We start from the raw sequence: 11,120 nt of genomic DNA, 5'->3' as shown, positions 1-11,120 counted from the left end.
AAACATTTGAATGATGATTTTGCCATTTCTTTAGAGAAAGTACTCCTTTCTGACTTTTGTCATTCAATTCCCCTTTAGGATCACAAAGATGAAGTAACGTGTGTTACATTTAATAATAATGACAGCTACATTGCCTCTGGTTCCATGAGTGGAGAAATTATATTGCATAATGTTACTACCAACCTGTCCAGCACACCTTTCGGTCATGGAAGCAGCCAGGTACTGAGAATGTGTTTTTATTATTATTATTATTATGTTTGGTCATCCTCTGTTAGTCGAGTTTATGATTTTCACTCTGTTTCTATGTGTTTTCAGCCCATTCGCCATTTGAAATATTCCTTTGTGAAGAAGTGTTTGCTTGGTGCTGTGTCTGACAGTGGCAGTGTGACCTTGTGGGATGCCAACAGCCAGAGTCCATACCATATGTTTGAGAGTGCTCACAAAGCTCCAGCATCGGGCATTTGTTTCTCACCAATGAACGATCTTCTTTTTGTCACAATTGGGCTAGATAAAAGAATTATCTGTTATGACGTGTCCAGAAAAATGTAAGTTGTGTTCATAGATTCACAGATTCACACTCGCATGATCCATCCAAGCCAAGCCAAAAAAGCAACATACTTGTTGTTGCTTTTCAGCTTGCCTACCTCATTGTGTGTCTCTTTTTATAGGGAATGTACAGTCCCTTTTTTTTTTTTAATGCTAATTTAGTGCTTTTAGTGCTTTTTTTTTTTTTTTTTTTTTTTTTTTTTATATGATGGGAAGTGAAACACCACAAGGTGGATGTGAACACCTTGGATCTTTTTTGCCTAAAGTTCCAATATTGAAACTGCGTCACATTATTCCCCTAGCAGTTTTCGAGTCTCCCGGCAGAAACCTATATCGCGGTGTGTAATGGGATCACTATAGGTGTGTTCCCCAAGTTGCATGGTCTGATGGGACTAGAGAATACATAGAACCTCTTTCAACAATCTTTGGTCATGTGTTAATGGAAATCTGCATCTAGCTGTTAGGTGCATTCTGATTGCATTTGGCATCAATTTAGTACTTCTGAGATCATTAAGGGGGGCAGTCTGTTGCGGTGCATTTAATGCAGGTGTGATAATATGCATTGCTTTAAGGCAGCCTATATATTTGTATGGGTTGCCAACTCAAAAATAGCAGACTAAAAATTGGACTTGCACCAATTTATTTATTTTCTAAATACCTGTTTATTTGATTTCTGCCTATTAAGTCCTTGCAGGGTCATTTTCAGTCAATTATGGACACCCAAACAGAAAATCATACTAACAGTTTTTTGAAAAAAAACAAAACTCATACTGCTTTAATGGCTCTATGAACCTGCTGAGTGCTTTTGAGATTTTATAGATGGCTTGCCTCCTCTGTGTAGGGATAGCTTCATAAATATGTTGCAAGGACAGATCATTCAGCAAGAACTATATCTAATTTACAGGAAGTTTAGTATTGACATTGGATTTACACATCCACATGTGCCATGAGCCTAGCTAGGGACTGACTATATTTTTAGCAAGTGTACTTTTTCTAACTTTGTTCTAAAGTAATATTTAATATGGATTTTTTGCACATTTACTTGCTGTTCCATGTTTTGGTTGTGCTACTACAAGTCTGTATTAGAAAAACAATCTAGAGGGGGTCGCCTAGTTGCTCTCCGCCGGGAGAGAAACACTTTCTCTCCTCTTCTCTGCTCTGTTTTTTTTAAATTGGGGGCCGCCGTAAGTCAGAAAACAAAAACCCACCATAGGATTGCATAGCTAGATTCCTATTGACTATTTCACTTTGCAAAAGCCAATAGCAAACTAGCTATTGCACCCACCCTCTGATGCTGCCAATCAGCAGAGGGGGACCTGAAGTTCTCCATCAGTTCCCCTTCTAGTGATTGACAGCAGCAGAGGGCGAGTGCAATATGTATGTATTCAAGCAAAAAAATATGTAAAACACACCTCCTAGCTATGCATTCCATTTTCCCGGTCCGCAGCTGCAGAGATCGGGAAATGTCTCAGTACCTGTGATTGGCACTGCGCACTGTCAAACTTCCTGGCAGGCTCGGCATGTGGAGCTGCAAACATGCCCAAGCCCATCACTATCAGTGACAGTACTGCGGAGTATGTACCTCATACATTATATAGCCACACACTTTAAATCCAATTCTTCTACCGTGTTTCCCCGAAAATAAGACACTCTCTTATATTTTTTTTGGCTCAAAAAAAACACACTAGGTCTTATTTTCGGGGTAGGTCTTATTTTTTTTAATGTACAACAATCCAAAGTTAATGCAAATCCAAATAAAATACAAAATGGCAAAATTAAGAATAGGGTGATCAGGGCAATCGGGGGTGCCGTACCTTTCCAAGAGCAATTTGGTAACCAGAATGAGTGAAGCGCACTTTCACTATGGATTCCTCACAGGCGGAGTGCATTTGGTATCACTCCGCCTGTGACAGAAGCCGGCGCTATAGAGGAAGCAACGGCTTATGGGGCTCTCCTCCCTCCTGTGCCGCCTCGCTTCCTCTAGCGCTGGCTTCGTTGGCACCCCTTATTCCCTCCTGCGGCTCTTCAAGTTCCCCCTTATGCCACCACCGGCCCTGGGAATGGTCACAACTAGGTCTTATTTTCGGGGTAGGTCTTATATTTTAGCAATTCTCAAAAATAGTACTAGGTCTTATTTTCGGGGTAGGTCTTATTTTCGGGGAAACAGGGTAGTTCCAGCTGCAGAGCCCAGTCCTGTCTTTGTCTATAGCAGTGGTTCTCAACCTGTGGGTCGCTGTGCAAGGTGAGAGTCCTCCTCAGCTCTCTCCTAGCGCAGCAGTGTCAGTTCTCCTGCCACGCCGCCAGATGTCGCTGCAGGAGCCGCGTCATCCCTAAATTTTACCTTTTTGGGGGTCACCACAACTTGGCAAATGTTACCAAGGGGTCCCGGCCTTGGAAAGGTTGAGAACCACTGATCTAGCGCCTTCTTGTAACGGAGAGTATTTACATTTCTCAAGATACATTTGAATACCTTCTGTTATACGAAGGCTCTACAGAGGTACACACTGGTACAGTGGAAGGCTTTCTAATTAATTGTATCCCTTCTCACTGTAACCTCCTGGGTTATATATTTTCCTCTGTATAGAGACTTGTAATTGCTCCCTATAATTATTGTCTGAATATGCTGCAGTAATCTCAGGGTGAACAAAGTCCGATTCCTCAAATTCAACCAAAAAATGTTATATAGCTATGTAAAGAGGGGTCAGAAGGAAAAACAGCAGTGAAGCGCAGTCATTGTGGTGTTACCATGAAGCTGGTCACGTGTGTGTGTGTGTGTGTGTGTACAAAAAAAAGTATAAAGAGACACATTTTGGGTTAACTTAATTTGCACCACATGTTACTTTTTAAAATTCACATGAAGCATGAATGGGGTTTCTCCCATTCACATACAGAGCTTTACTCCATTTACATGGATGCAACCTGCAGAAGAATACCCACAGTTCTTACTACAACCTGACCTGTGCTGGTAGAAGCATCTTTGAAATGTATGGCAGGCCCCATCTGCCACTTCTGTAGAATGTAGCTGAGGATGAAATTAGGTATGTGTAAAGCTGTAATAGTAGCAACTTCCATTATTTTCACTGGGCAAAAAATGTTGAATGAATTCAAAGTATGTAATGTACATTCCTAAAACACTATCTGAGTATAAATGGAGAACACCATTTTTGCTTTATCAGAGTTACATGAAAAAATGGTTGTGGGAAAGAACTAGCAACACACTGCATTGAGTAGTTTTGTATGGGCATTCTAAAGGGACAGTTGTATAGTGTGTTATGTCTTTTTAAGGGAGAGCATTTTGAGTTGATATTGTAAAAGGTGTTTGCGTGGGTTTCCTCCAGGTACTTTGGTTTCCTCCCACACTCCAAAGAAATGCTGGAAGGTTATGGAAGGTTAATTGGCTCCCGTCTCCTATATGTCAGAACCTGAAAACTAGCTCAGTCATGAAGGGGTTAAGTAATGACACAGTGTAATATGTCATGTGTTGTTCATCTGAGGTATTTACCTGATTGTTAGAGTTCTGGGGGTGTACTTTCTTTTTCACATGACTGTAAATACCTGTAATAATAATAAAGATTCTGAATTGAGTATCGAAGATTAAAGGTGTATTTCATATAGAAACTTGTAGCTACTGGTAATAAACTGCATATCTGGCATTGTAGGAAGTCTTAGCTGATAGACAGCTGCTGTGATTACTGGATAAGCTACAGAGAGGTAAAGGCTGTTCACTTTGTAAAGTGAATGATGATGGATAAGGTAATCCTCTGGTCACTTTGAATACCTAGTCATGTGCAAGTGATTGGTTGAAGTGAACACCGCTTAATACTATTTACTAAGCTTGGTGAACCTTCACTTTTTTTTTTTTTTAAGTGAACAGTTTCTATTCCTTTAGTAAATCAAGTCCCAGTGTCCCAGGTAAGCAAACCTGTGAAGCAGATATATTTACAAAATACTTTTTTCTCAAATATAGATACCATTTTTATATAAAGCCAGTTATTCTACTTATTGGTGGAGCCTAGTGGACTCAGTACTCAAGATGTAAATGGGACCTCAACATCAACCCAAGTGGAGATTGAGGCCGGTCCACTCTTGATTGCAAGCCCCTGCCCCTGCATTTCGACTGTTTAATGCCTGAGTCTCTACTGCCTACTGAATGGCAGGGGTTGTCTTAAGCCTTACTTCGGCCCCATGTATAGCTTGGACGTAATATTCAAATGGACTTAACAGGGTCTCATATTTACAGTTAAAGGTTAACACAGGTGCTTGCCTACACCTACAGTTCCGTTGTTACCTTAGAAACATTTTAGGTCAGATTTAAAGCTGACATTTACAAATAACTATTTTAAATGTTTATGGGTATGTTTAGCTGATCCACATTGAGGCCCCATTCACACGTAGCGATATATCGCGCATTTTTGCAGCGCGATATCGCGAGAAGTCGCCGGCTAATGATATTCAATGGAGCTGTCTTAGCTCCATGTCGCAAGTCGCTTCTACAGGACCCTTTTTTCGGCTGATTTTGCTTTTTTCTAATGGAGCCCGGCGGGGAAGGGCGCGCTACCGTCGCTGGATCGTCACAGGAACGTCGGAGCCCCCCTCGCCCCCCCCCCCCCCTGAAAGTCGCGCTATCCCGGCCGCTGCAAAAGGTATGTCGCTACGTGTGAATGGGGCCTGAGAGTAGGAGCAGGAAAGGACCATCATTGTGTAACACTTCTTTTAACCTCAAAATTACATGTGCAGTGTATTTTAAAACACTTAAAAGGTCATATAGATTCCCTTTAAACCTGGACAGATTCCTGCAGTGACCAGCAAGGACGAGTTTCCCAATTTGAATGTTTGTTGTGAAAATTATTTTTCTGTGTATTAGTTTGTTCATTCCAACAACAGAAAATATGTAGGAAGGCTTGTGACCAATGCTACAGGCTGTTACTTGCAAAGGCTTCTGACGCTCGCTAAACCAAAACTAACTTATTGGTAGCAGTGCACAAATCTGCTTTCTTACGCAAGATGCTCATGAAGGATATAACGAACCTCATAACAAAATATGTATATTAATGTCTCATTTCCATGTGCAATGATTTATTTTTACTTTTACTTTACTTTTAGCCTTCTTCAAACAGTGGTAGTTGAATCACCTTTGACTGCTGTAGACTTTATGCCAGATGGAGCTACACTGGCAGTCGGCTCTTCCCGTGGGAAAATTTACCTTTACGACTTAAGAATGTTACACTCGCCAATTAATTCGGCCGTGAGACGAGCAGAGACGCAAGTTAAGTCTATGGACGCGTGCACCCGCATGCAGGCACCGCTGGATCGGAGGGACAGAGCAGTCAGCGCTGGATCTCAGTGACGTCGCACCGCTGGAGGGACACATGAAAACATGGGGAAAGAAGAGGAAGACCATAATAAGAGACATCATTTAAGGTAAGTGCTAACATTTACATGGGGGGGAGGGAAAAATGTTTTTGCCTTTTAATATCACTTTAAGGTACAGCCCCTTATAAACTATTTACTTATCAGGGGAACTCATTTCTAATCTATAGCCTTAGAGCTCTCCACCAATGTCTCTTAGTATGAGGTCATGGGGATGATTTCCTAAAGGCAAATGTATAGCTCTGAATTATTTGCGTAACAAAATAGTTTTGACCCTTTTTTCTGTTTGCTTGTAAACCCTGGACTGTTTAACGGAGAATTATGAGGTGAGTGCTTTTCACTCATCTCATAATGAGTCGACCTGTGACAATTAAACTGTCACAGGTCGGCTCAGTAGATCGGGAAGTGAGCGAACACATACCGGCGCTCGCTCACTTCTCGATCCTGTCACTACAGAGAGCCGTGACAGGGGAGTGACTGGATTCTCCCCTGTCCGATCCTCCAGCGCTGACTGGCGGAACGGACGGGGGAGGGGGCGGGTACAGCTGGCTCTGCCTCTGCCTCTAGATAGGCAGAGCCAGCTGTCACTCACGCAGCTGGGCGGATCCAGACATAATTGTCGGGATCTGTTTCAGCTGCGGCGTCTCAGTATACCGCGAGGTGCAGCTCGCGGTATACTGAGCTTTGGGTAACGGGAGGATGCTAGTTGGTGTCCTCCTGTTACCCTAAGGAGAAGTATGGGGAAAAGCCCTAACCCTATAGTTCTCCAAGTATAAGGCTTCATTCACAATTGCTACTTGCTTTTTTGTGCATCTGTCTGCAAAATCTGTCAGGCTAGATGCTTAAAAGCATGTGTTTACACGTATATGCGTTTAGATGCATCTGTCCTTTGTTTGTTGAAACACTCCATTGAAGAAGCCAATGAGATTTCAGCAAATAAACACGCATTGAGTTTACATGCGTTTTGGTGCATTTAGAAGTTCAAATCAATTCCTAGATGTTTTTTGTAAACACAGCTAAACTGACTACAGATAAAGTATTTAAAAGCAAGGTGTGAATAGATCCATTGGAAATCATTAGATGCGTATATATTTGTTTAGAAAACCATTTTAAATGAATATATACACTTCTAATTGCACCTAGTGTGACTGTAGCCTAACTTGCATGTTTGAACCTAAAAAGCCTCCAAACCGTTTTAATATGTTTTAACTTCGTGGCTCACCTGCATGGCTAACCATTATAATGCCTTAAAAGAGAACTATGGGGTAAGTGTTTTTCCCCACAGTTCTCTTAAGGGTCAGTATATCGTGAGCTACAGCTTGCTGTATACTGAGACCGCCGCAGCCGGGACTGATCCCAACAATGCTGTCGATCCACCCAGCTGCGTGAATGGCAGCTGGCTCTGCCTATCTAGAGCTTCCCCCTTCCCGGTCCGTTCATCTTATCAGTGTTGGAGGATTGGAGCGGGGAGGGGGGAATCCCTGCGGGGAGCCATGACTGATAGTCACCGCCCTCTGCAGGGACAGGATCGAGAAGTGAGTGAGCGACGGAATGTGTTCGCTCACTTACCGATCTATTGAGCCGACGTGTGACAGTTTCATTGTTGGACGTCGGCTCGAACTATGAGGATTAGTGATTTTCACTCACCTCATAGTTCTCCTTTTTTAATGTATCTTCCATTAAAGGTAACCTGAGTAAGCATATGTAGGACTTATGGCTTTCCTCTTTTTTATTTGAGGGGAAGCTCCAAGCTGTAACTATAGGAGAGTTTAGGGAGACTGAATGAGTTATAGGCATGGTTTCTCTTTTCTCTTCTGCTATGTCCCTCCAGCTAACCAACAATAAAATACACCTAGATATACTGACCTGAGTTACACTTAAAGAAATACACATTAAGAGATATAATGCATGTTATGTAGAAGAGTAATGAAGTTAAACATGCTAAAACTGTTTAGAGTGTTTGGTGTTCATGCTTATTAATGGTAAAAGTTATATTTGAACCCTACCTGCATTCAAATGCTGCAAAGTGTTGACATGTGATGACGTGCATTGGGCTGTGTAAAAATGCAGACGTTGCGTTTTTTTATACGATCGGGGCACTGAAAGTACAATTGTTTTCTATGTAACCTTTCATTTTGCCTGCATTGATCAATGCATCTCAGTGTGTGTGTGGTGTGAACTAGCCCCTAAAGAAAAACAAAGAAAATGCAAACAAGAACATTATACTTTCCCAGTAAGGCTTGGTCGAATTGCATTGGAAGTGTTTTGTGTCTTTTTTTACCTCTTGGATCTCGAATAGAGATGCATTTATGGACAACTTAGCAGTGTGTTATTTGAACATGCAATCAGAAAAAAAGATACTGCATAATTGCTGTGGTATTTGGGTAGAATGCAGGAGTTGCCTAAAAGAAACCTTTTTTGTTAGACACAGTTGTTACATGATTATTCTGTTTTCCTTATATTTTCAGACAAATATATGTGAAAACCACTTTAAAGTGTACTTGAACTCAGAAGGTGTAGTTTTATGTCACAGGAAACATGTAGAAATGTTTAATTGCTAATAAGCAGTAGTGTGAACAGTTTACCTTTTTTTTTTTTTTGTCCTGATTTCCTCTTGAAAATGGCAGTGCATCTCCTGGAATGTCAGGGTACCTAGGCACTCATGTGACTGCAGGTTTATAACTGTATACATTCGTTGTGAGATTTAAGCACTGCTGCCTCTTATTCTAGTCTTGTGAGATTTAGTGATGTCATACTGCGCAGTTTGCTGGACCTAATCTGTACCACATACATCTCCCTGCTTCTGCTTCATTAATTATGTAAATCTGTGCTTTATGAACCTTTCCTGCTGTTTCTTGAATATTTCCACACCGGTTAACAGATCACTATCAGTCAGTAATGGGGAAAAAGGGTCAGCTTCTGGTGCTTGCATTCAATACTGCTAACTAGATGCTTATCCTCTGCCTGCCATTCTTTGGGACAGCTTCTAGAGTTCAAGTCCTCTTTAATGGGTTTTACCATAACATTTACCAAGATAACCTAGTAAAATGAAAACAAAAAATGTGTTCAGAAATAATTCCTCTATGCTTAAATGTGCCATTTTTTTTTTTTTTTTTATGATTTCAGTCTAGCAAGTCAAGTAAATCATCTATGTCTGTCAACAAGAAAGCAACCTCTCTTGCTGGAGGAACACATTTAGTTAAAGATCTAACATCTACAGCCTTACCTGCCCAGACACAGCCAGCCACAATAGTAGAAAGTAGGGTCCAGGAGCTTGATGACAAATCCGGTAAGATTTATGATATGCTTTATTATATAGATACTTCTTATTACCTCTTCTTCTTTGGGTTACATTTTGCAAACTAGTGCAGTTTGTAATCTGAGCTATGTTTTGTACATTTTATTTTTCTTAAAACCAATGTAACGTAGAGTAATATTTCTGTGGTAATTTTTAATCAATGTGTACGTATGGTGAGGCGGTAGAATATCGTATACTAAACACAGGCCAGTATGAATCAAAAGGAATGACTCGATACAGAGTATACTAGCCAAAAAATAGATATAACCAACCTGTGCTTAACTATCATTCACCTTGAGGAGGTGCCGCTGATATTCAAGAGGGATTAACTTTAGGGTCTCGATTCAAAGGTGTTTAATTTGCGTCAATAACCATCACCCAGAATGAAATGGACTCAGTCAGTGATCAATTATGTTTTTTTTATATTTATGTCGTTTGTTATTTGGTGGTGTTTGGATATACACTAAAAGTTTTTGTATGATATTTTCAAAATTTTGTCTGTCCCGATCTTTGGTTAACCCTTACACTGTCTCCCCTTTGAACGCAGTCTGCCTTGTTTTTTTTTTTGTGAGCGTAAGTGTTACTTGATGTAGCACTGTAGTAGTGGCAAGGCAGTTTAAACCTTTTTTTAGATCTTTAGGGCAAACCTTTTTCGGAAACTGTCGTTCTTTTTAATTCAGTAACGTAAGGGCCTGATCAAAAGTGTGCAAGCAAGAACATGTTTTTCCTTGCCTCTAGCAACCAACCAGCTTTCCTCTTTCATCTCTTCAGCAAAGTTGTGATGTTCTGTAGAGCATATATAGAAATCCCACTTGATAATGGTTTTGTATTTGTGTTTTTTCAAAAAAATTAAACTTATTTTCTTTGCACCTTATCATTGGACTAAAGTTTGTTTTGTAATTCTCTCCTCCCCTTGCTCCTCTGTTTGGCTTAATTCATTTTTCTTAAAACTGTAGAGAACCTGAAGTCAAAGTATGTCTAAAGCCAAAAAGTTTTATTACATTGAGTAGGGAATGGTAAATGGGACTGGAGAACGCACAGCTCCTTAACAGACGCACAGCAATAAAAACTTGACCGGGTTCTGAAACCTCTCCACCCTATTCAAAACTTTAAAAAAGAATTTTAGGTACACTTTATTTGATATGCTAGCTGTTTTGTTAGCTGCGGCCTCCCTGACATGCCTTTTTAGAGCTAATTTGAAAATGTAATAAAGCTTTCACATGTGACAGGTCCCCTTTAAAAAAAGCCTTTAAATTGCCTACTGCAACTCTGAGATACTTGAACACAATACTAGGTACTGCCAGGTAATGTATTATTTTGGAGAGCTTTGGGATTTGGCATGTTTGTGTGGAAATGCTAATTTGGCATTCATGTTTAGGCCATTACAATAGCTCTAGTGCATTGATCAAAGACAGATATTTATGGATCCAAAGTTTTTCTTACTGGAAGCTTTTCACTTTAAACCCTTAGTAATGGGAGACCTACACTGTATGTCCCCATCATTAAGTGCCCAAATGACTGCTAACATAACACTGTTCACTCAATAATGAGGCATCTAAAGTTTTAAGCTTTTTTAAACACCCGATCGCTTTCACTAAACGGGTGTCTGACCCTAGTAGTGTGTCTGATCCTATGAGTGCAGTGGAAACCTCAATTCCTATCACTGGTAGGTAGTCGTACACTCCCCATGATTTGCTAATGTACCAGCATTTTGCTGCAAAAGCTGAAAGCTGCCTGTTTCAGGTTTTTTGACCGTGTCACTAAGGTTATTATTGGCTGTCCTTAAGTTTGGAGCAGCTTAATAATTTCCAAAAATGTATTTAAATGATCAAGCAGTTATAGTGACATCCATTCACAACGACTGCCTGATATAATTGACAAGCCAGTAGTTAAAGTATGTGTAATA

The 11,120-nt window shown here is 40.5% G+C and overlaps 1 protein-coding gene across 1 annotated transcript in view; it reads left to right on the top strand.

The window, feature by feature from the left end:
* Positions 1-11,120, top strand: part of NEDD1 (neural precursor cell expressed, developmentally down-regulated 1) — a 40,493-nt gene that overhangs the window by 10,821 nt on the left and 18,552 nt on the right. Inside the window, 7 exon segments of the mRNA XM_018553880.1 lie at positions 71-219; positions 316-545; positions 5,650-5,788; positions 6,843-6,867; positions 7,872-7,898; positions 8,413-8,435; positions 9,043-9,205. Of these exon segments, the coding sequence (XP_018409382.1) occupies positions 71-219; positions 316-545; positions 5,650-5,788; positions 6,843-6,867; positions 7,872-7,898; positions 8,413-8,435; positions 9,043-9,205 (756 nt within the window).

The sequence above is a fragment of the Nanorana parkeri genome, unplaced genomic scaffold (assembly GCF_000935625.1).
Source record: "Nanorana parkeri isolate BGI_ZX_2015 unplaced genomic scaffold, ASM93562v1 scaffold132, whole genome shotgun sequence".
Classification (NCBI taxonomy): Eukaryota; Metazoa; Chordata; class Amphibia; order Anura; family Dicroglossidae; genus Nanorana; species Nanorana parkeri.
Note: the sequence above shows the minus strand (reverse complement) of the source record. Positions and strands in the feature narration are given on the sequence as shown.